Raw genomic sequence first — 27,830 nt, 5'->3', positions numbered from 1 at the left:
GGCGCGTGGGATTGCGTGTGATGGTCACGTGACATAACCCGGAAACAAGAGGGTGCTACTGCTTTCGGCTAAAGGCTGGTGGCGGTGTGACGAGGTAATAGCTGCCTTTATCTTAAACATTTGTTCACATTGGAGGACTTTTAAATGAGACATTGACCACTGTATCCATCATGTTACAAATGCATCCGCTGCGAGATCAATATATCCAGTAGTTTGTGTTTTCTTGGCCAGCTAGCATTGTATAAGCTAACACTGTTTCTGCAGACGTCTTCTGCTTTGTTAGTGGGATTTTTATGTCTGTGAAACCTTATAATTTATACAAGACAATGGTTTTCACCCAGTGATTGGTTTGTTAGCTTTTCAAACGCGGGTGTGTTTTGAATAACAAATGAGAATATTTGCGTTTGTCCACAAATGTCGTGTAACAAAAATGTATGAAACACTGTCTTTAATGTAAATAACAACCTGGTCTGGTGTTCTTCCACTTCATTCAATCTTTGTTATGACTGATCTCTGGACAAACGATATCACCTCTGCATTAAAGTGTGGTAATATTGTTGATCTTGTTTGTTTTCCATGTGACAGCAGCCTCCACCATGACAGCCATAAAGCATGCTCTCCAAAGGGACATCTTCACTCCCAACGATGAGCGGCTCCTCGGTATCGTTAATGTGTGCAAAGCTGGGAAGAAGAAGAAGAACTGCTTTTTGTGTGCCACGGGTAATACTAGATGTCAATAAACTACCTTTGTCCAACCAAACTCCTCATTGAACACCGGTGTAATAACCATAATAATGTGTATGTTTTGTTTAGTCACCACAGAGAGACCAGTTCAAGTGAAGGTCGTAAAGGTGAAAAAATCTGACAAGGGGGACTTTTATAAAAGACAGCACACCTGGGAGCTTCGAGACTTGACTGAAGTAGATGCCAAAGATGCAAGCAAGGTATATTGTATAGTTCACTGTTCAACCTTTCAGTAATGTACCTGCAAACCACCATCTTCACAGTCTGTTGTATTTGCCTATTGTATTAGGAAAACCCGGAGTTTGACCTGCACTTTGAGAAGGTGTACAAGTGGGTGGCCAGTAGCACCGCTGAGAAAAACTCCTTCATCTCCTGCATCTGGAAACTGAACCAACGATACTTGAGAAAGAAGCTTGAATTTGTGAATGTCAGTCCTCAGCTGCTGGAGGGTATGGGCAATATTACACTTTACCATTAGTGATCACATGGTTTGGTTTAATGTCCTTTAAAGGTGACATATTATACAAAACTGACTTTTAAAACCTTTTAACCGTGTTGTAATTGTTTCCCCCTTCTCATCTACCCACTGGGAGGGATTAAGCCCTGTTTGAGTAATGTTTAATCAAGATGCCATTTAACCCTCTTATGCGCCCACTGCTCTTTACTTACTTCATTCTCAGAGCTTTCTTTCTTAAATAGTGACACACGTACGATTCAAAGCTGCCGTTTTTGCTCAATATTGCAATTTAAAATAATATAAAACGATAATTGAGATGAGGTGTCTTAGATTATAAGTATATATCAGATAAAAGCATAATATGTCTTCTTTAAATGCATGCCTTGCTGTATTATGTTGCTACTGTTAACTCTGCAGCTAATTGTTACGTTTGCTTGTGTTATTTATTTACTTAATGCAACTATGCTTACACACTGCATCTTCTTTGAATCCTGGTTTGTCATATGGCTTTTAGTGATAAACTCTTCTTTATTCTGACTTTTTCTCTTGACTTTTCTCTGGCCAGAACTTCCTAAAGCGGAAGGTTGGTAGGACTTGACTTCCCCCTCACTCCTCTTCATCGTAACAAGTTCTATTATAAATACATGATACAGATCCATTCACTAAACTCACCACATCATCTAATAAGAGGTTCATTTAGCTAAACATTACAAGCATAAATAATTGCACAGTATAGCTGATTCACCCTAGTGTTAAAATGCTATCAACAGTAAATGCTTTGTTTATCCGTCAAAACACTTCAGGTAGTATGTATTAAGTTATGTGCACTTTAGTGAGATTTAGTTTATACTAATCATGACTTAGTTTCGTATTATTTTGTTAGCATTATGATCAGTTCTGCAAATGTTTTATGTTTTATTTGAACTGGTCTCAGATTAATATTAATTTGCAGATATTTATCAAATGAAAATGATGCATTATTTAGTCAACAGTAAATGGTATTGAAACATGCTGCTCTTATTCTTGCCAACTTTGATTTATTGCTGCTTACCCATCTTTAGCTTGACTGTGCATCCTCACTACATCTCTATTAGCCTTACATCATACGTTGTTCAACTGTAAGTCCAGTTTTCCTCCTATCACCCCTTCCTGGTTGTTCCCTATTTTTATGTTAATCAAGGAATCCTCTTTAATATGTCATGACATTAGTCAATAATTAGATAAATGTATATATTTTTTTCATAGAATCAGTTCCAAGTGGAGAAAGCCAGAGTGTTGCTGGGGGCGATGAAGACTCTCTTGATGAGTACCAGGAACTGAGCACCCGCGAGGAGCAGGACATCGAGGGAATGATGGAGATGTGCGAATACGCCATCTCCAACGCGGAGGCTTTTGCAGAGCAACTTTCTAGGGAACTGCAAGTCCTGGATGGGGTCAGTTACATAATGAGCCTGTAGTTTGAAACTGAGGTATAAGGCAGAATTTTAGGGTTGATCTTCGTTATACAATTACAAAATGTTATGGTTTCTATCCCTGGAATTACAAGGCCTTTACATGTGAAACAAAAAGAGTTCAATGTTTTCTTGTTCATATGTAAGGCCTGATATAGGCTTTAGTGGAGTTAGTTTTTGTGATTTATTGTGATTTTCAGTGAACATATTACTACACTGGATGTTTAAGGTACTTAAGGCAATATATGGTTGGGAAGAGTAGTCAAAATGTGTGCTCAAAAGAAATAATGAAGCATAACTGAGCCATCGTTTGATCCTATATAACCATTGGGGGCCTCTGGAAAGGGGAGATCAAGTTTTTACAACATCAAAATTATAAACATTGACACATGACTGAACATTACTGTTGTGAAGTGGAAAAAGTGGAATCAGTTTTATTCTATGTAACCATAACAACATAATCCTAACCTACTCTCCTCCCTTCTTCCAGGCCAACATCCATTCCATTATGGCGTCAGAGAAGCAGGTTAATATCCTAATGCAACTTTTGGATGAAGCACTGACTGAGGTTGACACGATTGAGGGGAAACTGAGCAGCTACGAAGAGATGCTGCAGAGCGTGAAGGACCAAATGGACCAGATCTCCCAGAGCAACCGCCTCATTCAGATCAGCAACACCAACAACGGAAAACTACTTGATGAGATTCAGTTCTTAGTGGTAAATTATATATTTATATCTATAATTACGACTGTATTTCAATTGAAATGCACTAATAAGCAAAGCATTTCACCGGGTGTAAAAGCAGATGTCTTTTAATCATAGCATCTGTTAGTGGGTTGTATAAGACAAGCAAGAGAAGTAATTGTTACTAAAAATACTGTGTTTGAAACTGAAAAAAAGTAACAATTTGGAATTTGAATGAGTAATAAGGACCACCACCATCTCAAATATAAGAATAATAAGACTAAACTAATGGTTAGTCTATCAAACTGATGTATACATTTCAAATGTAATTGCCTTCAATTTAAAACAAATCCCTAAGATACTGGTGTGTGGACATAATTGCTATTTATCTCTCTAGAATTACCTGGACTTGTCAAAGGGACACATCAGAGCGTTACAGGAGGGAGATCTTACGTCTCCCAAAGGGATTGAAGCCTGTATCAACGCCTCTGAAGCTCTTCTGCAGTGCATGAATGTGGCTCTCCGACCAGGTATGTTATTGCAATGAAATGTTATTAAAGCATTTAATATTCATATTTTCTGCACATTGTTCATCGGTTATGTCACTTCCCAGGTCATGAGAAGCTGTCTGCAGTAAAACAGCAGCAGCACCTGTTTGCGGAGCTCAGAGACACCTTTGCCCGACGCCTCACCAATCACCTCAACAATGTGTTTGTTCACCAGGTAATGCGAGTCACGTGGAAGCAATTCAAGCTAAACTTGCTGTTGACACTCTACCAAGATTGCTTTCTTTCCAAGAAACAACAACAGTGTTATGTGATTTTTGTTTGTAGTTAAAAATACAAACTTAAATTGTGCAAGAAAAAATATGCAACTTCAAAACCATAAAAACAAACTGAAATGGAAACTATTTCACTCAATTCACAGTAGAGTTACAGCACTTGGAGATAGCGGGGCACATGGCTGCTTCCAAATTCTTCTGACATCCTGTATCTTAGGATAGACTTCCTGTTTTCCACAGCTCTATTTCCTGTGTGGTTTTCTGATCTGCTGTGTTCCTTCTCTTTCTGACCCCACGTTTCACTCTTCATTCATCCCCTCTTCTCTCTCTTACTCTTTTACTCTTTCTGTATCAGTTCAACCACTTCAGTTACTTCAAAATGACCATCCCTCAGTTCTATAGGTCTTCCTGTCAGTCACTCCCAGTGAGTACTTGCTCATGTCTGCCTCTGGATGACCTCTCATTCTTCATTCTAACTTACATTTCTTTATGTAAGAGAGTTTGGGTCATGGTCTACTGCTTTGACTATTTAATAGCATTTGTCTTTTGATTTAAAGCTACAAACGGCAGTAAATTAACACGTCAATTAAACAGTTTTTTACATGGGTTGGTTGGCTGTCATGCTAACCCAGTTCATTGCCTGACTGCTGTGTGCATGTATGAATGAGCTAAAATGGAAATGACGACGGATGATGAAGAAATAATAATTAAAATACAGGTGCATGTCCATCATGGTTAAACAATGATAGAGGTGTTTATCAATCAATTCCCCTCATAGTCAAATATAATTCAAATACCTGTGATTTATTTGACTCTTGCTCTGCTCTTATTTTTCTGATTTACTGACATGCACCTGAATTTTAGACGTTGCAGTTTGTCTTTCATATTTCGGGATTCCTTGATCAATTTTGAATGTATTATTATTTATTTATAATTTTGTGTTGTAGGGCCATGACCAGAGCTCCACACTGGCCCAGAACACGGCAGAGTTGAGCCTGCCCAAACACAGCCCTCTGCACAGAGACCTGCTGCGCTACGCCAAACTCATGGAGTGGCTGAAAAACACACACAAAGAGAAATATGACGGCCTGTCCAGGGTGGGTGTCATCATTATTACTATAAAACTGATTATGACATTTTTTTTATCAATATTCTAACTGGTGGGTACAAACCAAAGAATACAAACTTCTTGGTTAACAGAAATAATTGGGGGGGGGGAAAGAACAGTGGCTAAACTTGCACTGAACTAAGACAGAAACAACTACTAAAACTAGGACTTATTATTATTATTACACTTCTGTGCCTAATCTGTTTCTGTGCCTAATCTGTGTTGCAACACTGGAATTTCCCCATTGTGGGACAATTAAAGGTTATCTTATCTTTAATTATTGCAAAAACCAGGTCTAAGTCTGAATCGGTGCCATGAATATCACTCTTTCTCTCTTATTAATCAACAGACTTACGTAGATTACATGAGCCGCCTGTATGAACGTGAAATTAAAGATTTCTTTGAAGTTGCCAAGATCAAGATGGCGGGAACAAGCAAGGAAGCAAAGGGCAAGTTTGGTAAGGCCTGAAATCCAAATACATTTGAAAATGACCTCTCTGCATGAGTACACTATATTCACTGTTTTACAGCCAACATGAATATCTGCCTTATGCTTTTAATGTCATATATGTTTCAAATTAATAAATGGCTTTTGCTTACTGTATTTGTATGTTTGGGTAAGGTGAGTTTACATCACTCATCTACTGTATGTCCTGTGTCGGCTTTTTTCGGAAAACAAATGATATATTTTGTTTTCCTAAGTTTGTGCTAGCGTTCTTAAGCCACTGAACATCTAACCTCTCACCCTCCCATTGCTGCATGTTCTGAGCCTAACATGTCTCTGTCTTTGATGCCTGCCTTTCTAACCGGCTGCAGCCACGCTTCCTCGGAAAGAGAGTGCACTCAAAACGGAAACTGAAAGTAAGTATCAAGCTCAAAGACTTTTAACGTAAATAAACGGCTTTTTATTGTGATTTTTTTTTACTATTTGTCTCCATCACCAATAATGACACAAAGTCCTGAAATAGTTGATCGGCGTTGTACTCTGAGGTTAAATGTCATTGTAGTAGTAATACATCCTCTATTGCTCATCAAACCATGCTTAGAAATATGTATGTGTATGTGCAATATTTTGTAAATGTCTGGTTGTTGAAGCTGCACTCGACGGGCTTTGTACACATGCGCATGCATCTGACTGAACTTTTAAGATTATTTAGATGATATTCAAACCACTAAATCTGATCGGGATCTTGAACAGAAAGAAATGTGATGATTTTTGCAGTTTACACATCATTTTAATAATCTTTTCATTCCAAAAATAATATTCCAATTTGGAGTGTGTAAGTACGACGTAACCACAATCACTGTTTTCATCCCGAAACTGTCAAAAAACTGTGGAAACAATATAACTTCTCCCAGTTAAATGGATTATACCTAATTTAAAGCTGCATGTTTTCATTTTGAACTTAATTTGTCAATTTTACAATCAAATTGAAACTTAGTTTGACTTTACTAATCGGACCAATATCAAAAGAAACCTTTCAATTCATTGTGCAACCTTATTCACCACTGTCTATCCACGCGTATGGTTTTGTGAGTGTTTAGCAGGTAAAATGTGACCCTCTTTCCAAACCATAACCTTGTGTGTCGTGTTAGGCCTCCACGGCAGCTCTGGGAAACTGACGGGCTCCACCTCGAGTCTGAACAAACTCACGGTTCAGGGCTCCAACAGCAGACGCTCCCAGTCCTCGTCCCTGCTCGACATGGGAAACATGTCGGCCTCTGATTTGGACGTGGCCGACAGGACCAAATTTGACAAGGTGACATACTCTAGTCTTAATGCGTTACGTAATTCTGTTGTTTGTGTGTATTACTTTCAAACATAGATACAACTGTTGTGTGCTTTCAGATCTTTGAGCAGGTTCTCAGCGAGTTGGAGCCGTTATGTCTTGCTGAACAAGACTTTCTCAGTAAATTCTTTAAACTGCAACAGCACCAAGCAGTCATACCGCCACTCGCCCAGGTAAAGTATAGTTATTTTATGTTTACTGGGAAATTGCCTATTGCTTATGACTTTGTTCATTTTGTGTATACAATATTGCAATATCAATACTATGTAGAGTATTGATATTGCAATATTGACTGAAAAAATATTGCAACAAACTAAATATATCTCAATAACATCCATAGCTTCCATCAGGACAGAAAGAGAAAGTTCAAATAAGAATATTGATATCATAATTTTCTTATTCAGTCCAAATTTAATTAAATCTTTTTTTTTGTCTAATAAAACTTCCATCTCTAATCAGGTTTGTAATTGTGATAAAGAATGTAATTAAAACATCTGTCATCTATTAGATAATGAATTGCTTCGGTGTTAGAATACTTACTTTTATCACTAAACAGCACAGTTAAGCTACAATAAGAGCAGAGGGTCGTTTTCGTCTCTATTAAGCATATACTTAATATTGATTTGTACATATATGCATTGAATTGTGATGTGTATTTGTGTTTTTCTGTCAGCCGGAGACAGAGGAGCTAGACGGGGGGATCCAGACCAGAATATCTCATCACACTGAACAAAGACACTCCTTGTCTTCTGAGTGAGCAGTGGATTTGATATTTTACACCTAAGTCACTCATGCACCATTTTATTTCAACAAACTGTGTTTATTGTAGGAAAGATATGGTGCGTCTGATGATGAATAAACTCTTCCAGAGCATAGAGACGGAGCTGAACAGTCTCATCGCTTTGGGGGACAAGATCGACAGCTTCAACTCCCTGTACATGTTAGTGAAAATGAGTCACCACGTTTGGACAGCGGAGAACGTGGACCCGGCCTCATATCTCAGCACCACTTTGGGAAATGTGCTGGTCACGGTCAAGAGGAACTTTGATAAATGCATTGTAAGTCACACATTGTGTAACAACCTCCTGATTAAAGAAATGACATAATGTTCTATGATCAAAGCTTCTCACGTCTGTGGTTGCAGTATTCTATTAGAGATAAATACCATACCCTTTATTTTTGTGTTTTCTTTTGTAGTCTGGTCAGATAAGACAGATGGAAGAAGTTAAAATCTCAAAGAAGAGCAAAGTTGGTATCCTGCCTTTCGTTACTGGATTTGAAGAGTTTGCCGAGCTGGCTGAAACCATTTTTCGTAACGCTGAACGCCGTGGGGACTTGGATAAAGCTTATGTCAAACTTATCAGAGCTGTATTTATGAATGGTAATCACAAGGAACTCTGATTGATGATGACTGATTTTTACTTGTGAGTTATTGATGTTACTTAGAAAATCTTTTTTTGTCTTGACAGTGGAGAAAGTGGCCAATGAAAGCCAGAAGACGCCACGCGATGTTGTGATGATGGAGAATTTTCATCACATCTTTTCTACACTGTCACGTCTGAAGATCTCATGTTTGGACGCAGAGAGACGCGAAGCTAAGCAGAAATACACAGATCATCTCCAGTCCTATGTCATCAACTCTCTGGGTCAGCCTCTGGAAAAACTCAATGTAAGAAGCGAAGACAAAAAATGTATATAAATGAATGTATGTATTTTTTGTTCAAACGCAATCTGTCTTCTGTAGCATTTCTTTGAAGGAGTGGAAGCACGTGTCGCTCAGGGTGTGCGTGAAGAGGAGGTGAGCTATCAACTGGCCTTCAATAAACAAGAACTTCGCAAAGTTATCAAAGAATATCCAGGCAAAGAAGTGAAGAAGGGACTTGACAACCTCTACAGGAAAGTGGACAAACATCTGTGTGAGGAAGAGAGTCTGCTTCAAGTGAGATCTGCTCAGCTCCATTAAAACGCTCCGCATTTATAGATCGCATTGCTTTACATTGCTTCTTTTTATCCACTAGGTGGTGTGGCACTCCATGCAAGATGAGTTTATAAGACAGTACAAGCACTTTGAAGATTTAATAGGGAGATGCTACCCGGGCTCTGGAATCACCATGGAGTTTACCATTCAGGACATGCTGGAGTACTTCTCTAGCATCGCCCAATCACACTAAACGCTCTGCAACAATGACTCCATCCACTACATGATACTGGCTGAAATTTGCATCTTATTTACTTAGTTAGTGTATATAATGACATTTATTTTTTTTGAGTGGATGAGAGCTTATGGCATTTTCTTTTTTTTTTTAATAAATAATGTATTAAATATGCACTAAGTAACTTTCTCTCTTTTTGTGCCACACTATTCTATTAAACCTGTCTTGCATTTATTCTACAGTGTTCATGTTCTAAGTGTTTTATTGTTGCATTGAAAAACATGTTGTTGTTACCGCCAAACTTTATTCTTCAGACTTAACATTCTCTCTCTCTCTCTCTCTCTCTCTCTCTCTCTCTCTCTCTCTCTCTCTCTCTCTCTCTCTCTCTCTCTCTCTCTCTCTCTCTCTCTCTCTCTCTCTCTCTCTCTCTCTCTCTCTCTCTCTCTCTCTCTCTCTCTCTCTCTCTCTCTCTCTCTCTCTCTCTCTCTCTCTCTCTCTCTCTCTCTCTCTCTCTCTCTCTCTCTCTCTCTCTCTCTCTCTCTCTCTCTCTCTTAGATAGATAGATAGATAGATAGATAGATAGATAGATAGATAGATAGATAGATAGATAGATAGATAGATAGATAGATAGATAGATTCCACGCTTTAACGCTTGTCTCCGCCCTCCCGCGGTGTGTCCTGGGACTGTAAACAAACGCCCCTCACAGTTACGCACTTCCATGGCGACGAATCCAATCTCAACACATCGGCGCTCTTTTTAAACATCTTACCGCTGAAACCAAGAAACGGGAAGAGAACTATCACTGATAGTGATGTTTTACACATATAAAACAAACGTAATGAGCAGTATTTGTCCCATGCAGGGCGTCTCTTGAAGCTTTGTTGTCGCTACGCTGTCAAATTCGTCATAAAACCACTGGTGAGTTAAAAGCGTTTAGAAGTGAACTTCTCAGGGCAGAGCGAGCTAATGGGCTAATAACATTGATTTAGCTTGATTTAGCTATGCCAAATACATATAAAACCAACCATACAAAAGGCAGACTTTGTGGACACACAGAAAATAAATATCAGTTTGTACGAACGGTAAGTTAAGGCTAATATCACAAGCTAGCTAACATTAATGCTAACTTCATTCATGGCAAAACACAACAGAGGCATTAAATCCCCTGGAGAGTTCACAAGACGGCTAACTAATCATTAATATATCATTATTTTGTAATGACAGCACAGCATTACAACCATGAACAGCAACGTGGAGAGAAAGTTTGTCAACCTGAGAAAGCGTCTGGACCAGTTGGGCTACAGACATCCTCTGGGCATTGAATCACTTCCCCTGGTGGAGAAACTTTTCAAGTGAGTGAACTGAACCCCTGAACTCATCTGTCAGTGGCCACTCCAGTATATGTACATCCACTGGTGTATAATGCGTGTCTCTGCTGTCTCTAGTGACCTGGTCCATACAACAGAGAGTTTGCGCAGTGCACAGCTTTCTGTTGGGAAGACTGAGAAAGAAAGCAAAAACTTTGATGATTTACTTGACCCGTACAAGACAGAAAATGCCCGACTGGTCAGAGAGAACAATGAGCTCCACTTGGATCTACTGAAGCTGAAGGAGGACAAGGGTCGTGTTATTACAGGTATGCTCCTCCTATTAGCTAGAACATATTTACATTCAGAGATTTAGAAATAAATGCACGTATTTCCATTGCAGAACTGAAGGCACATGTCAGAAAATTGGACCACGACACGACTGACCTGAAGTTTTTAAATAACCAATATGTGCACAAAGTCCGCTGCCTTGAAAAGGACAGTAAAGCTAAAGGAGAACGCATCCAGCAACTGCAGGAGAAGAACATGCAAGCAGTGGTGCAAACCCCAGGTACTTTGACACACATCAGGTATTTTCTGCTATAATTTGAGATCAAGATAAGCTCATATATTCTTCATACAGGCGGCAAAAAACACAGTATTCCCTTCAGGCGTCAGCGGATGCAAGTTGACAATCTGATTCCTCTCTCGTCATCGTCTTCATATCCTGTGCCACAGCCGGATGACCCTTATGTAGCTGACATGTTGCTTTTGGTCGATGGAAGGTTCGATCGAAATTATGAGTCTGATCTGTTATGATTGAAAGAATTGTCTTATATTTTATTATTCTGTATTTTATAGAATCTATGAGCTACAGGAAGATGTAATAAAGCTCAAACTAGATCTGGAGAACTGCCATGAAACAATAAAACACCTCAACATTCAAGTAAGAGAAGTCCGCAATATATGAGGCTTGCACAGTATTAGAAACTAATCTCCATATAAAAGTAATCAATCATCATGTCCTATAAATACACTATGAATAATACAACTTCTGCTGAACCTTCTAGGTGGAGGGGAGGGATCAAGAGATTGACCGTTTGAATCGCGTGCTTCATGGGGGACGACCTCATGACATAATTTCTCTTGAGGCACAAAATGTCAGCAATGAGAAGATGATCGCGCACCTCAATCTGCAGGCAAGTACCTCCTTTTTTGTTCTTATCAGCAGATTGTAGACTTTTAAGAAGAAGAAAAAAGAGCTAAAAATCTATTCTTACGACCTGTGACCTGTGATCTTGCAGATTGAGTATCTCCAAGAGGCCAATAGGACGCAGAAGTCTCAGGAACTGCAGCAGAGGAAGAAACTCACCTCCAGCCAAGTATCCAATCTGTCTCTGAAAAACCTGGAGCTTTGTGAAGAGCTGACTCACATTGATGACCTCGCTAAGAAGTTAGAGATGGAAAAAGACCAAGCGTTGGAGACGGCGGATCAGGAGCTTCTAGAAAGCAAAGTATAACAAGAATTCTTTTCTTTGAAGCAGACAATATGTTGTGTGATTAGTTGATAATCACTTTGACCTCATCAGTCACGTCTCACTTTGAAGGATGAGGATGTGATATGTCAATTACAAGTGAAGATGAGAATAACTATCTGATACTAAGTGTACATATATTCAGTGTATATGGCAATGAATGTGCCTTTCAGTATACTATTGATACTATTGATCATCAAGTTTTTATTGTTCATAGGAAAAAATCCAGAGTCAGCAAAAAATCATTGGAAATCTGGAGGATATCATCACAACACTTCGGAGGGTAAGAGCTACACCCGGGTCCTGTGTTAAAGACCAAATAATGTTACAACAATAATGTTAAATATAGCCGCAAGCGGCAATGATCGGCCCTCGCCACGCCGCCGCTGCCACGCCGCAAGAGGAGGGGGCGCTAACGCGCCCCAATTGTCCTTTTATTACGCCTACTGCTGAATCTGTGACGCTGTCACATCTTCTCCCCTTTGTTTTACCATCAAAAAGCAATTTTATTTTGAATTCTTGGCAAAATGTGCGGCTTTGCCGCACAGAGACCGTGACTTTTTGAATAAAAATGTGGATAACTTTTGATGGTCCACCCCTGAAGATGAGTCTCACCAAATTTCAGGTTAATAGGGCTGACGCCCTAAGAGGAGTTTGTGAAAGTCTAAAGTGTAAACATGTTCTGGCGATTTCCCCATTGGAATAACATGGAAGGTTTCGGTCATCGTTACGGCAAAGCCATAACAATTATGACATGGGTCTCATTTACTTTTTTGATGGGGCCAAAATTGAGTTGTGTGTCAAATTTCATATAATTTCGCAAAACTAAATATTTAACCTCCATATAAAATCTGTAGGGGGCGCTGTGGCTCCAAATTAATTTATTTCACTTCAAGTAGGTTTAGGGCAAAGAGTTTAACAACTGATTCTAATTTGACGCAATTCGGACTTTATCTGCGCAAACGGCAGAAATGTTAAATTTGGGAGATTTCTGAAATTCTAGCTAAAGTTTGCGGCTTCGCCGCACAGAGACCGTGAGAGGTATCAATGTAATTTGGATAACTTTTGATGTCCCACTCCTCAGCCACTCCTCAGTAGCATTTTCACCAAATTTCAGCTTTTTAGGGCCAACGCCCTGGGAGGAGTTTGTAAAAGTACGACGTTTGGAAAAACTCTGAAGTCATGTTTAGCCATTTTTGAAGCAATATGGCCGACATTTGGTTGGGCGGACGGCGTTGCCGTAATATTTTTTACTTCTCTTGTCACCATCTACCTCTGCGCCAAATTTCATGATTCTACGATCAGATTTTTTTTGGGTCATTTCCCATCTCTCAATGCATTTTTGGTACATTTGGGGGCGCTGACGCGCCAATTTTTTTTATTTTAGAAAAGGGAAATAGCCAGAATGTAGAGAGGCACGATTTTTAGAGGTGTGAACATTTTTGTGACTTTTCGTCAATGTTCACAGGGTGAAAAATAGGGGGGTTGGTCCCGAGAAGAAAGAAAGAAAGAAAGAATAATATTCCGATGCGAAAACAATGTTTCCCATTTTTCAAATATCATAAACTATACATTTTCGGAAAGCGCTCGCGCTTTCCTACCTCATGGTGTGGGTCCCTGGTCACTGACGGGTACTTTCGTTAATTTTGAGTGGGCTCCGCCCACTTTGTGTTTTTGGCCCTCTAAACAGTAATAATGTTCAATTTTTGCATTACATGCTTATATGCACGGAACATGCAAGAGATGGGGAACGTATTCGTGAGGTACTTAGCGCAAATGAGTGCTTTATATGGGGATGACGACCGCGAAGCGGTCGTCATCTCAATGTAAAGTGCTCGTTTAGTGCGCACTTTTGCACGGGCTTCGCCCGTTTACAACGGTAATGTTCCATTTTCCTACAACTAATTAGTATGCACGGGGCGTGCATGAGTGGAGGAGTGCGTTAGTGAGTGTTTGGAAGTGGGCGAGCGCTTCGCGCTCGATTTCGTGCGCACTACGTGCGCACTTTCGCAGCCGTGCTTCGCACGGCCTTACGAAATTAATAGGCCTCTCGCCAGCTTGTGGCGCTCGGGCCTAATTAGGGTTGTCAAAGTTAACGATTAACTCATGCGATTAATGATAAACAATTGATCATTAATTATGAAGTGACGCAGATTATTCACGCAATTTTGATCAAAGGTGCTCTTTTAGATTACACAGAGGCTTTACCTGAGCCAAAGAGGAAGTTCAGGAGCTGTTAAATGTCCACATGAGGACTTATGGATTTTACGTGTTCGAGTGCAGCTCGCTCAGTGTCTGCTCTTAACAAGCGCAGAGCTGGACGAGGGTGTGAACACTGAAACTTCTGAAATGGACCAAACATTTCACCAAAATACAACAGAAGAGACCAAGCCGACACCAGCAGCTTCATCTCCCCCAATAACAACCACTTACAGCTGGAAATGGCAATAAAAGACCCACTATACCTGTTTTTGGTCATGAAAATTACCTGAAACATGTAACCATGAAGAATCATTATGGAATTCAGTTCCTTGACTTAAATTATAGCCACTTTGGCTTTAAGAAATTTGGGTTAGATTGAACATTTTTCGGTTAGAGTTAAAGGCGCAATGGACGATTTTTCGGCGATTTGAGAACGCAGTCGGAAGTGCGCATGCCACTCCCCCGTGCGGACTGATACAACACACACATGCGTTTGTTTATTAGCGCGACGGATCACATCACATCTCTCGTCTCCCGTAGATTTCCGTCTACTTCTGCATCAGCTCGAACTGTCTTTCTCCGTCTTCATTTTGTCCCGTACACTGAGGGAACTATATTATGATAGATCAATGCGCTTAGACACGCGGAAATGTGGGACGTGCCGCACGCGGCTGCAGGTGAGCAGTAGGTGCGTTTTATGATTGATACGTGGCAGGACTAATCGGCAGTCCACGCCACGAGGAAATAAGACTTAGATTTGGGCCAAAAAAAATCGTCCATTCAACCTTTAACATTTTTTTTTTTTTTTTAAATGGCAAAAATACTTCAAAATGGAGATTTAAACAATGACATTTAAAAAAAGGAAATATACGACTGACCCTGATTAATCATACTTCATATTTGTGATTAATCTGATTCATGTTTTTAATCGATTGACAGCACTAAAAATATTCACTTTATGATTATTTTGATGAGAGTTTTATTAAAATGTCATTGCTTTGGTGATACAGGAGCAGTCTGACATGGACTTTGAGAAAGACCGCCTCAGAGATGAAATGGCTGATCTTAAAGATCAAAATGTAAAAATGGAAGGTTTGATCAACTTCTTGGAAGGAGAAAAGACCAGGCTACAAGGAAAAATGGTGAAAACTCTGGCCTCTGGTGAGCAACAGTTTAACGTCAATATACAATTATTATATGATTATTATAACAACTATTATCCTGTACAATTTTGTGTACGTACTCTAGATAAAGACCTGGTGCTTGAGTTGGAGGCCATGCGGACTAAATATGGAATGTGTGGAAGGGGGTGCTCTCCGTCACGACTTGACGCTTTTGTTAAAAGTTTAGAAGAAGAAAGAGATTACTATCGACAAGAGGCAGAGCGATACAAAAGATCCAGTCCTGTCAGAGGCAGAAGTCCTAAAGTAAGACAACATTTTGAATTAAATCAGATATTTACCATGACAACATCATACTAAGCTATGCTTACACTAATTAAAACTAGGACCAGTAGATATTGTACATAAAATTGGCATAACTCATGTTCTGAAAGAATCTCATGTGTACATCTGGATTAAACCATGAGGTAACCAGGGATAGTCTTTACCAAGTCAGGGCTTGAACTTTTAATATATTCTTAACTATCAGGTGAAGCCTGTAAGCCACAGTTTTAAACACTGTTTTCAAAACACCATGAATGTTTCTTGCAGAGAGGAGTAACAGAGGGGGAAGTTCTACGGTTGGTTAAGGAGAGAGACGAGCTGAGAAATGCCCTGTTGGACTTTGAGAAACACATGGAAGACATTCAAAACAATGTAAAACCCCTGACCACTGAGCGGGATAAACTAAAGCTGTTATTAAAACAGGTGAGTGATTTTAAATAGACCTCTGAGTCACTGTTTCACAATGTATTATTATGTCTATAACCAGAGCTTATCGCCTCGCTCACACTGCACTCCGCTCCAGTTGCTGTGTTGGAGCGGTGTTCTTGTGGTGTTTTGATCACATTTGGATCAGAGCCCTGCGGTGCGGTTGCGGACACAGGCTTTGATGGTCACTCACAAGATCATTTGCTCTCACAAATCATGAATATAGAGAAAAGGCTTTTGTGGGTTCCGGCGTCCAGTGGATTGAAATTGAAAGCTAAATCCAGAAAGAATCCAGAGCTCCTCTGCTAGCTCCACCACACTGCACGGCGTGCGATCTGAGCCCCTTTCGTACTTTTACTGTTTCACTCACCACCCTGGGCTCACGGAGCCCTGCACATCAGCCTTCTGCTAAAAGATATTTTGACTGATTGATCGCTTTACAAGTCACACCAGGTTTAATAGTGTATAATGTGCAAAGTAATGTATCATGATTAGAAGGGAAATGTGAAGACAAATGTTTAAGATGACCACAAACTGCATAATCAAGAAATAGCAGCAATTAATTTCTAGCTTGTGAAAAGACTAATAAGTTAACACGAATCCCTGGTAACTGTGATTTTCAGGCACAAGATGATTTGAAGGGCTCCAAGAGGAGAGACTCGCTTGGCGTTTTAAAACTGGAGGATGAGATGAAAGCGGCTGAGCTCAAAATACGACAGTTGACCTCAGAAAGAGACTCACTATTGGACAGATTAGAGGTGAGTACAGCTTTTACTACTGTCATTACAGCACAAGTTTGTGAGTGGGCTGGTCAAGGACAAAAATAGATGATTCGATTCAATACAAATATTTTTCTTCCAGGTTACACAGGCCTCTGCTCTCAATAACAGACAAGAGAGTGAAAAGAAGATCATCAACCTCGAGAATTATGTTAAGATTGTAAGGATATTGGAATAAAACGTCTCTGATATTTTGATACTATTGATTTTGCTCATACTATTTTGGTGTTTCCACAGTTGGAGCGTGAGCGACTGGACTTGCGTGCCCAGGTATCTCTGCTGAAGGAGAGCAGGGAAGCGGTGGAGGACGAGCTGAAGACTCGCTGTGCAGCTCTGGCCCAAAACGCTGAGGAGACGGTTCAACAAAGAGCGGAGGCTGGTGCCCTGAGGTACAGAGGACCGCGCCGAGTTCCCACAAAGGCACTTGGCGTTGGTGTTGGGAGCTTCTTGCTTACAAAAGAATGGAACAGTGTGTAAACCAGCACATAATACATGTTTGCCTTAGATACATCAGAAATCAACAGTCTTTGCTGTGCTTGAGTTTTGAGTTTCCTATATTAACTGTAGCCTTAAAAACTGTACAAGCAGGCCTACACACTATAAATATATTTTTCCATCTATTATTTATTGAAAGATAACTCGATATAGTAGTGATTAGCCTAAGAGCAAGAGTGGCTAAACTAGAATCCCCCAAAAGGCTGATGTTTGGATAGAGACACACTGACACACTTTATCAAAAAGAAGGTCATGTTCAGAGTGTTTCTCTCCCGGGCTCAGGAAATCAGGACAGTGGGTCACTTTGCTTCTTGTAGTGATTTGATCACAGTTGTTTACAGACCAAAACTGCACGACGGATTCACCTTAAAATGAGTTGCTAATTTGTCCCGTTGTAAAGCTTCTGTCATTGTGTTAGCTCAGGTGCCACTTGAAGTGACATTCACAGCTTTTTATATTCAAACACTATTTTTCAATGGTTTAATTAATTATTAAGCCTAACACTAAATATAATTATTTTTATTCTTGCATATCTGATCAATATTTACAATTATTACTTCTGAATACAACACTCTAGAAAACATTTGTACTGTCATTCCTTTCTTGTGTTGCCCATATTAAAACCAAATGCATACATCAAAACTAAGCTGCTTTCAAGATACTAGTGTGTGTGAGGTGTGTGGTGTGTGTGAGGTGTGTGTGAGGTGTGTGGTGTGTGTGAGGTGTGTGGTGTGTGTGAGGTGTGTGTGAGGTGTGTGTGAGGTGTGTGTGTGGTGTGTGTGAGGTGTGTGTGAGGTGTGTGGTGTGTGTGAGGTGTGTGTGAGGTGTGTGTGAGGTGTGTGGTGTGTGTGTGGTGTGTGTGAGGTGTGTGGTGTGTGTGAGGTGTGTGTGAGGTGTGTGTGAGGTGTGTGTGTGGTGTGTGTGAGGTGTGTGTGAGGTGTGTGGTGTGTGTGAGGTGTGTGTGAGGTGTGTGTGAGGTGTGTGTGTGAGGTGTGTGTGTGAGGTGTGAGGTGTGTGTGTGAGGTGTGTGTGTGAGGTGTGTGTGAGAGGTGTGTGTGTGAGGTGTGTGTGTGAGGTGTGAGGTGTGTGTGTGAGGTGTGTGTGTGAGGTGTGTGTGTGAGGTGTGTGTGTGAGGTGTGTGTGTGAGGTGTGTGTGTGAGGTGTGAGGTGTGTGTGTGAGGTGTGTGTGAGAGGTGTGTGTGAGAGGTGTGTGTGAGAGGTGTGTGTGTGAGGTGTGTGTGTGAGGTGTGTGTGTGAGGTGTGTGTGAGAGGTGTGTGTGAGAGGTGTGTGTGAGAGGTGTGTGTGAGAGGTGTGTGTGAGAGGTGTGTGTGAGAGGTGTGTGTGAGAGGTGTGTGTGAGAGGTGTGTGTGTGAGAGGTGTGTGTGAGAGGTGTGTGTGAGAGGTGTGTGTGAGAGGTGTGTGAGAGAGGTGTGTGTGTGAGGTGTGTGTGTGAGGTGTGTGTGTGAGGTGTGTGTGAGAGGTGTGTGTGAGAGGTGTGTGTGAGAGGTGTGTGTGGTGTGTTTGAGGTGTGTGTGAGAGGTGTGTGTGAGAGGTGTGTGTGTGAGGTGTGTGTGAGGTGTGTGTGAGGTGTGTGTGAGGGGTGTTTGAGGTGTGTGGTGTGTGTGAGGTGTGTGTGAGGTGTGTGTGAGGGGTGTTTGAGGTGTGTTTGAGGTGTGTGTTTGAGGTGTGTGTGAGGTGTGTGTGTGAGGTGTGTGTGAGAGGTGTGTGTGAGAGGTGTGTGTGAGAGGTGTGTGTGAGAGGTGTGTGAGAGAGGTGTGTGAGAGAGGTGTGTGAGAGAGGTGTGTGTGAGAGGTGTGTGTGAGAGGTGTGTGTGAGAGGTGTGTGTGAGAGGTGTGTGTGTGAGGGGTGTTTGAGGTGTGTGTGAGGGGTGTGTCAGGTGTGTGTGAGGGGTGTGTTTAAGGTGTGTTTAAGGTGTGTGTGTGAGGGGTGTTTGAGGTGTTTGAGGTGTGTGTGAGGGGTGTTTGAGGTGTGTGTGAGGTGTGTGTGAGGTGTGTGTGAGGTGTGTGTGAGGTGTGTTTGAGGGGTGTGTGAGGTGTGTGAGGTGTGTGTGAGGTGTGTGTGAGGTGTGTTTGAGGTGTGTGTGAGGTGTGTGTGAGGTGTGTGAGGTGTGTGTGAGGTTAGCGTCTTGTTTTCAGTCAGATAATATCCCTCATAAAGGTCATTATCATGGACAGAAGATGTATTAAACTTGGGCTGCTTGTAGTTATGGGTTTGTGGTGTACCAAGTCTAACCAAAGTACAGTATCCAGAGTACATACAGAGTACACATATATACAGAGTCCATATTATTATTTGACTAGTGCATTTCTCCTCGCTGTCACTGTGGGATCAATAAGTTATTCTATTGTACAGATTATTGCAGGAGCAAATGGAGCGGTCTCTCTCTGACACACAACACAGACTCACTGTGAAGATGAACGAACTCTGCGCGGCTCAAGAGCAGATGGACAACATGGAGCAGAGAGTAGGTCAGTATTTCAAATGTTCTGACCCAACTTCATATCATTATACTGTTTATGGTAGTTTATTTTATTACTGAGTTTACATTATTTAGCTTGTTTGTAAAATATTGAGTGGTATAAACATGTAAATCACTAGATTGACTACAGTTAAACTGGCTCAAGTCTTTTCTGCCATGTAGCATTCATTCTCCTGATTGTTTTCTCTCAGTTGAGTTGACTCAGCTGGACTTTAGGCACGAGGAGGAAGTGTCTCTGCTGCAGAAGTCCATCTCGGCGCTGGACAGAGAGAAGGACGCTCTGCAGGACGAGGTGGACCTAAAGGCGGAGAAGCTGGTCGCGCTGCAAGACGAGCTAAACAAGAAGGTAACAGTTAGTTCTTAAACAAACCTTTCCCATTTCATTTTGATTATAATTTACCAAATTGAGATCTGCGTTTATGTTTTTGCAGGAGAAGATCATTGAAGAAGTGAGACTCACAGTTACTAACATGGACAACTCACTGGCGTAAGTATTCATTATGTTTTATTTTTATTCATTTATTTATTCTGAGTTTATTTTTAATAGATTTAAGAAAAGACATTTCCTCTGTGTGAATACAAAAAAGTTATCTATAATTTCTGTTTTTAAATTTAACCTTTATTGACCTTTAGTCACTGAGATTGGAATCTTTTTCTGCCCATTATTTCTGGCTCTTAATTATTCTGCCAAGAACTCTTCAACCTCAAACAATGTGTCAATCACGTTATATTTTATACACTTGATTCAGAACGATAAATGTCACTGTCACGAATTGTTTGGTTTACTACTAGAAAGAAAGAAAAAAACATGCAAACATAGAGAAATGGCAATTAACTATTTCAATATCTCGTGTTTATAAGGGCAGAAATGGTCATATCGGACATTTTCATTGACTTAACAGATACTTTTGATCATGCTGTTTGCAGCCAGCTTCAGGGGGCTTTGAACAGCCGTGAGAGGGAGGTGGCCAGTCTGAGGAAACAGTTGGACACTTGTCTAGAAGAAGTGTCTGTACTCAAGAGAGACAGAGAAATCACCGTGCGGGAGAACAGGAGGCTGCAGGACGATCTCGCCACAATGACCAGAGAAAACCAGGTTCATCTTCATTCACATTTATCCTTGGGACGACACTCTAGATGTTTGTGATGTCTCAGCTCTTCTCAAAAAGCCTGCAAGCAAACACACATCACAAGCTTCTAGACAATTCCTCACAATCATCATACATTTAGGTCCAATGTGACTAATGTCTTGATTGTGTTTAGGTCGTGCACACAGAGATGGAAGAAGCTTTACATGAAAAAGATGAGTTTAAGCTAAGAGTCCACTCCTACATCACCGAAGTGGCCAGAATGGAAAAAGTCATTGCCGCTAAGGTCAGAAGCCTCTTTTCTAAACATTTCGATAACAGCATTTACTTTTCTGACTGGGGTTTTGGTTCCAATCCACAGGAGCAGGAGAACGGAGACATCCTGGAGCGCTTCAGAATGGCTCATACAGATGTGGAGGAGCAAGAGCAGAAGCTTCAGCAGGCGGAGGGCATCAACACCACCATCCGACTGGAGCTGCTCTCCACCGACACGGAACGCAGACATTTGAGAGACGCCGTCAACAACCAGGAGAGGGAAATCAAACAGGTCATTTAAGCTGGACATGCCAAATGTAGCTCAGTGTTTCTGTAACATAGACGAGGTACGCAATGTCTGTAAGCAATGTAACAGTGGGTCATGATTGTATTTTTCTGACTAATTGGAAATGCACAAAGTTGTTTCCATGATTCAGGTAATATTTTTGATTGGAAAAGTGTATTTTGTCCATTTAATACATTATGTGGATTTGCTGGTTATATTTACACTACATAAAACTTGCTGGGGGTGGCACCTGATTTTCACACTGTATAACCAGTAGTCCCGAGCTCAAGCTCTCACAAAACCTTTGGCACATGGTTAATAGACACACAGACATTTAAAACGGTCAGAAAATGAAGTGAAAATGGGGTGGACCATCCTAGCACTGCTTTCAGAGACATAAACACAGGCCCTGCCAGTTATTACTCGAGATGACAACAAAATGCTAACTTGAAAGAAAATCCTTAAAATGTCTAACTTCTGTGTAGAATGAACTCTCTCACAGGCAAGTAAATGTTTGCTAAAGCATTGTTTAAAGGAGATGTATCATACTTTTGAATTAAAACATAGGTAGATCATGATTTTTAAAGTAAATTGGAAACCGCAATATTGATCAAAACCGCTCAGAATCAGGTCCTGTCCAGAATAGCAGAACGGATAAGCTCTTCAGTGACATTTCACTGCAGAAAACAGCTAATTATCATGTACGTGTTTTTATTTTTGACAACCTATGCACTGAGATGTGGGAGGGGACAATACAGGATTACTTACACATGCAGAAATCTATCGAAATACAACTTGAATGACTAATTATGTTTATCAAATTATGCTGGGGAAACGTCATTGTAATGAAAGGTTACAAGTTAGTTAATACTTCACTATTAGACTATTAAGAGTGCACAACTGACTCATTTTCTGATCCTGTTTCAAGTGCTGCTTTTACAAGATACTAAAAAAGTTGACTAAAATATGCACTGCTTTTGCTTGACTTGATGTGTTAGTTATTGTAATGTGTTTTTCTCCATTGCAGCACATGCAGGCTCTACAGGCGTACGAGGGGCAGGTGTCGTCACTGGTTCGTGGGATGTCCCGTCTGGAGCAGGAGCTGCACACGGCCCAAGAGGAGAAGGCCGCTTTGCTGTCTGACCTGGCTTCTGTCCGAGAGCTCTGCGTTAAATTAGACTCTGGGAAAGAAATCACCGCGCGACATCTCACCAACAAGAGCATGGATCTGGAGCGAGTGAGGCCACGTTAACCGTTTTCTTATGCCCCTATAAATCTGAGGAATGCAGTGGTTGTAAAGCTGTCGTTGCACAATATTAGAATAAACATGCAGTAGCAACTAAAGCCAGATTGACTTGTTCTTATGATGATGATATACTGAATGAAACTATATACTGAGCAGGTAATAAACATGAATCTAAAAAGCGTGTACACGGTCTGTGTTTGAAGGTTACGGCGAAGCTGGAGGACGTTCGATCGGAGGCAGAGCTCCTAAAGAAGCAACTGGCTAGTGAGAGATTGGCTGTTCGCAACCTGGAGACGCTGCTCTCCACCAACCGACAAAAGGAGTTCCAGACGCACCTCACGGCCAGCGAGAAGGAGTCTGAGCTGAAAATACTGCGGGACCGGCTCACCCTCGCTGACAGCAAGAAGTAACTTCATCAGCCGACGTATTCGAATGAAGTCAAATATTTTTCATTTGTGATGATGTTCGTGTATTTCCCTTTGTTAGCGCTGAACATACCCGAGAGGTTTCTGAAATGCGCCGTAAAGTTTCCCAGCTGCAGACTGAGATGGACGTGTTGAAAAGACAGCTGACGAGTGAACGCTTTGAACGGTGAGACAAATGGAGCTTTAACTAAATGTTTCATACCTGAGGAAGGAATCGGTGATTTACAGGAGGAACTAGAGCTTCATAGCTTCAAACTTTGGACATAATGCCGGATATAGTTTGTATGAACTTCGGTTAAAATGGAGTTATGATGTGGATGTGTATCTTTGATTTAACACAAAAGTCACGCTGAGAGCCAGAAGTCTGTTTTAGTGCCACCAGGTCAGAAAGCAGAGACGTGCTGAATTTGTCAATAATAGCACCATCAAATAAATGAAAACAAATCCATTTTGACTAATAATAGCCTGGGTGTTCATTGTTTATTATTCCACAGGGAGAGAGCCGTCCAGGAGATGAGGAAACAGGGTTTGTCCTTCTCGTCCCTGAGGAGTTTGTCACCTCATAATGTCTCCTCCACGTCTTACTCCTCTACGGAACGCTCCATCCACCGAAGTCTAGACCAACCTCCGGACCGGTCCAGTGAGTCCCAGACCGTGGACAAGTGAGCATCATTCTGCCCTTCATAAATATTCGCACATAGATAAACTGTATTTCGTAGTGATTGGTAATTATTATCAGCGCTTCTCCTTCAGTGACTCGAGGACGTCTGGGAACAAGACATTTTTTAATGAGGATCCGTCATACTTAGAATTGTCATCATTCTGTGACCTTATGTTTGATTATGTTTGATAAGTGGCACTAATGCTTCTGTATTTATAAATCTATACATACATTTTAAGCCCACAGTTCTCAATATTTTGGGCAAAGGATTAAACCCTTAAAAACAAGAGAATTTTGCTGCTGTCTTTGCTTATTTTAGCCATTGATTTTACTATGTACTGTATGATTCTATACTTTCTATTAATTCTGTGCATTTTGATTTCAGAAGTGTGAGCTTCAAAGAGTAACGACTTCTAACAACTGAGGAGCCACTGAGTGAGTCTCCAAACCACCAACGCATTTATAACAGTCTCTATTGGTCGATTATGTCCCAGAGAGTCTCAAACCTGCCAAACCTGACACGATGTGGATGAAAGTGAACCATGAATAATGCCACAATGCCAATATCATACCTCTCAAAACAGAAATATGGAATGGATTATATTTATAGCTGGATTGTGAAGGACTTACTTTGTTATACTATGATGTTACGATGTGTTACTTTTGTAAATGTTTAAGTTATTAAATTATTATTAACATAAAGAGATATTTTGTAATTTTGCTCTTTTTAACTCCACACTTCCAAAGATGCGAACAAGAAATGACCTTTCAATATGTGCTCAGTAATTACACTAAAATTAACCAAAAACAAACTTAAGGCTGATTCTTTAAACACAAATGAATATTATAAAAATACCTCCAAAAGGGCATAAACTAAACCGTCTTAACAAAGACCAATTTGATTTGATAGAAACCAACCAGCTCTAAACTTACACTAAGTTGTGTCTAAACCAGGCCAATACAAAACAATGCTAAATCCAGCAAATCAGGTAAAAAAAACACATTAATCACAAATGTTCTTGCAGCGTTCCACCATCAGAAGCACTTAAGTAACGCAAATATTACATTACACTCATTCTCCACTTTGTCAATCAAAACAACTTTTAGAAATATTTGGTTTTATTAAAATATAGAAGGTTTAGGAATAATAAGAGACCCATAGAAGTTTTCAACACAGTGAAAATTGTATCTGTTCAGCCAAGCTAAACTCCAGCAGCCGTTTCCATTGACAACCTGTGGATCACATACAGAAAATGCCACATAAATGAAATGTGATCTAATAAATGTGATCTAATATACATCTTACAGTCAGATGCCATGTAACAGTGCATGAAATTGTAAATGGACATTTCCGTCCTCAAGTGGTTTTCATGAATTTTCCATCATTCACCTGGACATGTAACAACACAAATAATCGTTTGCCCCAATAATACAAAAACAATACTAAATTGTAATTTTTAAAATGCTGAACCAGTAAAAATTCCATTTATTTTCCGATAGTGTCTCGTCTAATGCACAGTTAAATTGAGCTGAGATTGACTTTGGCGCTCAAAGGTAAAACCATCTCGCTGGAGGGCAATAACCACCCAAAAATCACTATTTAAAAAAATACTTTTACTCAAATAACATACAATGCCCCCCCACATTCTAATTCTTTGACTTGTGCTTGTAACTATAAAAACCTGCAGCTAATGTCGACAGTACTCAGAGGTGATGTTGGGAAGTGGATAGGCAAACAGTGAAAAGTCTAGGATGTACTTGGGCAGAAGTTCTTTTAGCAGTCTTTGCGGGAGGCTGCAGAGATAATAATGTAAGGTTTCTGCTGTGATCGGCTTGTACCACGCCTGCCTTTCTGGGAAATGCACCGGCGCTTTGATTTGTTGAAGCACATACTCTGCGTCCCGTTCCAGGTTCTCATAAGAGCCAATGAAGTCGTAGGGCACGGCACAAGGCTGGCACAAGTTGTACATGGGCATCCAGTGTTCGTTCATCCGCTCAATATCCTCATCAAGCAAGTAACGGACAAACTCGTCAAACGTCACGTCATCTCCCGCGATCTTTGAGTCCTTGATGTATCCTTTCCTGTATCTTTTTATAATTTCAACGCCATATTTCTTCTGATACGACTCGATCTCGCCGAACTTGTTCCTGTACGCGGAAAGCAGACGCGCCATTGGTTCCCGCACGAACATAAACTTGAAGTAGTGCTTGAGTCGGTACTTTATTTCATCTGGTTTCAACGATCCCAAAAACACAAGATCGCTTTTGTGGTTCATCTTGATATTGACGTTGACGTTCTCCAGGGCCCCGCTCAAAACTTTCAGAACCCTCTTCCAGTTGGAGCAGGCGACTTTGGGCACGTAGCAGTAGAGGAAACCGTATCGGTCGTTGACGAGGATGTGTTGGAGTAACATCCGCCTCTGCGCCGGGTGAAGGGACCAAATGTCGTGAGGCGTGTTCCTCTGACTGCACATGGTCTTGATGGTCCGGTTCCGGATGTCCTGGGAAACCTTCAGACACAAACACACAAACCGGAACGATCACAATCTCACTATGACAGACGGCAAAGTTAAGACCATTAACTTTATGAACAGTTTTGGTCTTGTAGGTTTTATTTGACTGAGCAGCTGCACTTTGATGTGACATGGGGAGAGACATTCATCAAATTGTCAAGCTTGTGTGTGTGTGTCTATCTGTCTGTCTCTCTCTCTCTCTGTCTGTCTGTCTGTGTGTGTCTCTGTCTGTCTGTCTGTCTGTCTGTGTCTCTCTGTGTGTCTGTGTGAGAACCATATTGCCACACACACTTTGTACTTGACATAACATGGAAAGTATAACCTACACGTCTGAAACTCACAGCGACGCACTGTAATTGCTAAACTGTTCAAAATAAACCGTTTGGTCCATTTTCTATGACGTCATGTGCTCTATAAACAGCAGTTATACAAACCAAAGAGCTGTACTTTCAACAGAACTTCACTGAGCGCTCAACAATACTATACAAACGGTTATTATTATTTACCTCTATTCACACAACTTATTTTGTACCAAACTGCAGGATTTGAAGACTTCATACATCTGCTGTAATAAACACATGTAAATAATAATGTAATCATGATCCTATCAGACATGACTTTCTGTTTACCAAGCAAATAGTGAGTAAAATCAGAGCAATAACACCTCAGACAGTGTTTATGCATTATTATTATTATGTTGTTTACTCTCTCTAAATGACCTTCTGTAACATGTAAAGTGCAGAGAGCGCGTTAGTAACAAAGACATGTGTTTAATGACGCATTAGACGCAAAAAGCCTGTCTCTTTGTGCTTCTTGTTCCTCTTGTTCAGGAGAAGCTTGAGCTGCAGAACTGTTTGTGTCTTTAAGTCTCTGACGCTGATCCCGGGGTTTTACCTGGAAGTCCACGTCCTCGTCTCCATGGCTGTTTCCAGTCCCCTCGGCCTTGTGGAGCCTCCCGCCCATGGCCCGCGGTCCCGGAGCCTCCACGGAGCTCAACATGCCCTTCTCGATCATCATGAGCAGGCCTCCCGATGCCACGATCACCAGGAAGGTCAGCACGGACGGCAGCACGGCAGAGTTGCGGCGCCCCGGCGGCGCAGACTTCATGGTGACCCGAAGTTTCCCGTGCGGTCCGCTCCGAGCGGCCCCGAGCCTCTGCCCCGAGCGCTCCGCCTGGAGAGGAAACATGCTCCGGCCCGTTATCGAGCTGCAGCGTGTTCAGGTCCGTTCAGGTCCGTTCAGGTCCGTTCAGGTCCGTAAGGTCCGCTCCCACGTCCACTGAAGTCCATGAGTGAAGTTTGAAGAAGCAGAAGTTTGGGAGCTCGGAGAAGAAAGCCACGCCTCTTCCGGTTACTCACACAAAAATGTGAAGAAAAGGCACAAAAACATATTTTCTTTGTTTTGTCTCTAAATAGCCGAGGCCAACAGAGAACAATGATTTAAATTTGTTTTATTTATAAAATATTAAAATAATGTATATTTCAATATTTATTTCA

The 27,830-nt window shown here is 41.0% G+C and overlaps 3 protein-coding genes across 10 annotated transcripts; 2 read left to right on the top strand and 1 right to left on the bottom strand.

Moving 5' to 3' along the window:
* Positions 1-9,403, top strand: exoc1 (exocyst complex component 1). Of its 7 annotated transcripts, none has more exons than XM_072438243.1 (21): positions 1-94; positions 586-720; positions 814-944; positions 1,034-1,193; positions 1,767-1,784; positions 2,447-2,634; positions 3,143-3,370; positions 3,735-3,867; positions 3,951-4,060; positions 4,474-4,542; positions 5,066-5,215; positions 5,576-5,684; positions 6,043-6,087; positions 6,823-6,986; positions 7,076-7,189; positions 7,690-7,769; positions 7,846-8,074; positions 8,214-8,397; positions 8,486-8,685; positions 8,761-8,955; positions 9,035-9,403. In XM_072438243.1, exons 2-21 carry the CDS (start codon positions 597-599, stop codon positions 9,185-9,187), a joined length of 2,784 nt encoding a protein of 927 aa, XP_072294344.1. In that variant the 5' UTR covers positions 1-94; positions 586-596; the 3' UTR covers positions 9,188-9,403. The 7 variants fall into 7 exon arrangements, with proteins under 7 accessions (XP_072294344.1, XP_072294346.1, XP_072294348.1 ...); XM_072438244.1 differs by having other exon boundaries at positions 12-94; positions 589-720; XM_072438245.1 differs by lacking the exon at positions 1,767-1,784.
* A 474-nt stretch (positions 9,404-9,877) lies between these two features.
* cep135 (centrosomal protein 135) lies at positions 9,878-24,523 on the top strand. 2 transcript variants are annotated; one of them, XM_072438813.1, is made up of 26 exons: positions 9,878-10,088; positions 10,395-10,522; positions 10,616-10,806; positions 10,881-11,048; positions 11,121-11,262; positions 11,339-11,423; positions 11,548-11,676; positions 11,782-11,991; positions 12,230-12,295; positions 15,225-15,375; positions 15,463-15,641; positions 15,927-16,082; positions 16,709-16,843; positions 16,947-17,024; positions 17,102-17,253; positions 19,734-19,849; positions 20,052-20,206; positions 20,292-20,347; positions 20,788-20,956; positions 21,124-21,234; positions 21,310-21,495; positions 22,517-22,726; positions 22,939-23,141; positions 23,222-23,326; positions 23,655-23,822; positions 24,207-24,523. In XM_072438813.1, exons 2-26 carry the CDS (start codon positions 10,410-10,412, stop codon positions 24,226-24,228), a joined length of 3,456 nt encoding a protein of 1,151 aa, XP_072294914.1. In that variant the 5' UTR covers positions 9,878-10,088; positions 10,395-10,409; the 3' UTR covers positions 24,229-24,523. The 2 variants fall into 2 exon arrangements, with proteins under 2 accessions (XP_072294914.1, XP_072294915.1); XM_072438814.1 differs by lacking the exon at positions 24,207-24,523 and having other exon boundaries at positions 23,655-23,826.
* Positions 24,524-24,922: 399 nt separating this feature from the next.
* chst14 (carbohydrate (N-acetylgalactosamine 4-0) sulfotransferase 14) lies at positions 24,923-27,588 on the bottom strand. The gene is made up of 2 exons (XM_072439115.1): positions 27,229-27,588; positions 24,923-26,331 (listed from the first exon to the last, which is right to left on the bottom strand). Exons 1-2 carry the CDS (start codon positions 27,520-27,522, stop codon positions 25,510-25,512), a joined length of 1,116 nt encoding a protein of 371 aa, XP_072295216.1. The 5' UTR covers positions 27,523-27,588; the 3' UTR covers positions 24,923-25,509.
* Between the last annotated feature and the right edge of the window lie 242 nt (positions 27,589-27,830).

The sequence above is a fragment of the Eucyclogobius newberryi genome, unplaced genomic scaffold (assembly GCF_026437365.1).
Source record: "Eucyclogobius newberryi isolate DKJ021-1_F unplaced genomic scaffold, fEucNew1.0.hap1 SCAF_9, whole genome shotgun sequence".
NCBI lineage: Eukaryota > Metazoa > Chordata > Actinopteri > Gobiiformes > Gobiidae > Eucyclogobius > Eucyclogobius newberryi.
Note: the sequence above shows the minus strand (reverse complement) of the source record. Positions and strands in the feature narration are given on the sequence as shown.

Bases quoted from the DNA above. Each gene is read 5' to 3' on its own strand.
- exoc1 (XM_072438243.1), top strand. From the start codon at position 597: ATGACAGCCATAAAGCATGCTCTCCAAAGGGACATCTTCACTCCCAAC. The intron at 5,685-6,042 runs GTAAGGCCTGAA...AACCGGCTGCAG, and splicing joins GGAAGCAAAGGGCAAGTTTG to CCACGCTTCCTCGGAAAGAG. The intron at 6,088-6,822 runs GTAAGTATCAAG...GTGTCGTGTTAG, and splicing joins ACTCAAAACGGAAACTGAAA to GCCTCCACGGCAGCTCTGGG.
- cep135 (XM_072438813.1), top strand. From the start codon at position 10,410: ATGAACAGCAACGTGGAGAGAAAGTTTGTCAACCTGAGAAAGCGTCTG. The intron at 11,677-11,781 runs GCAAGTACCTCC...GTGATCTTGCAG, and splicing joins TCGCGCACCTCAATCTGCAG to ATTGAGTATCTCCAAGAGGC. The intron at 23,823-24,206 runs GTGAGCATCATT...TTTTGATTTCAG, and splicing joins GAGTCCCAGACCGTGGACAA to AAGTGTGAGCTTCAAAGAGT.
- chst14 (XM_072439115.1), bottom strand. From the start codon at position 27,522: ATGTTTCCTCTCCAGGCGGAGCGCTCGGGGCAGAGGCTCGGGGCCGCT. The intron at 26,332-27,228 runs GTAAAACCCCGG...TTGTGTCTGAAG, and splicing joins ACGAGGACGTGGACTTCCAG to GTTTCCCAGGACATCCGGAA.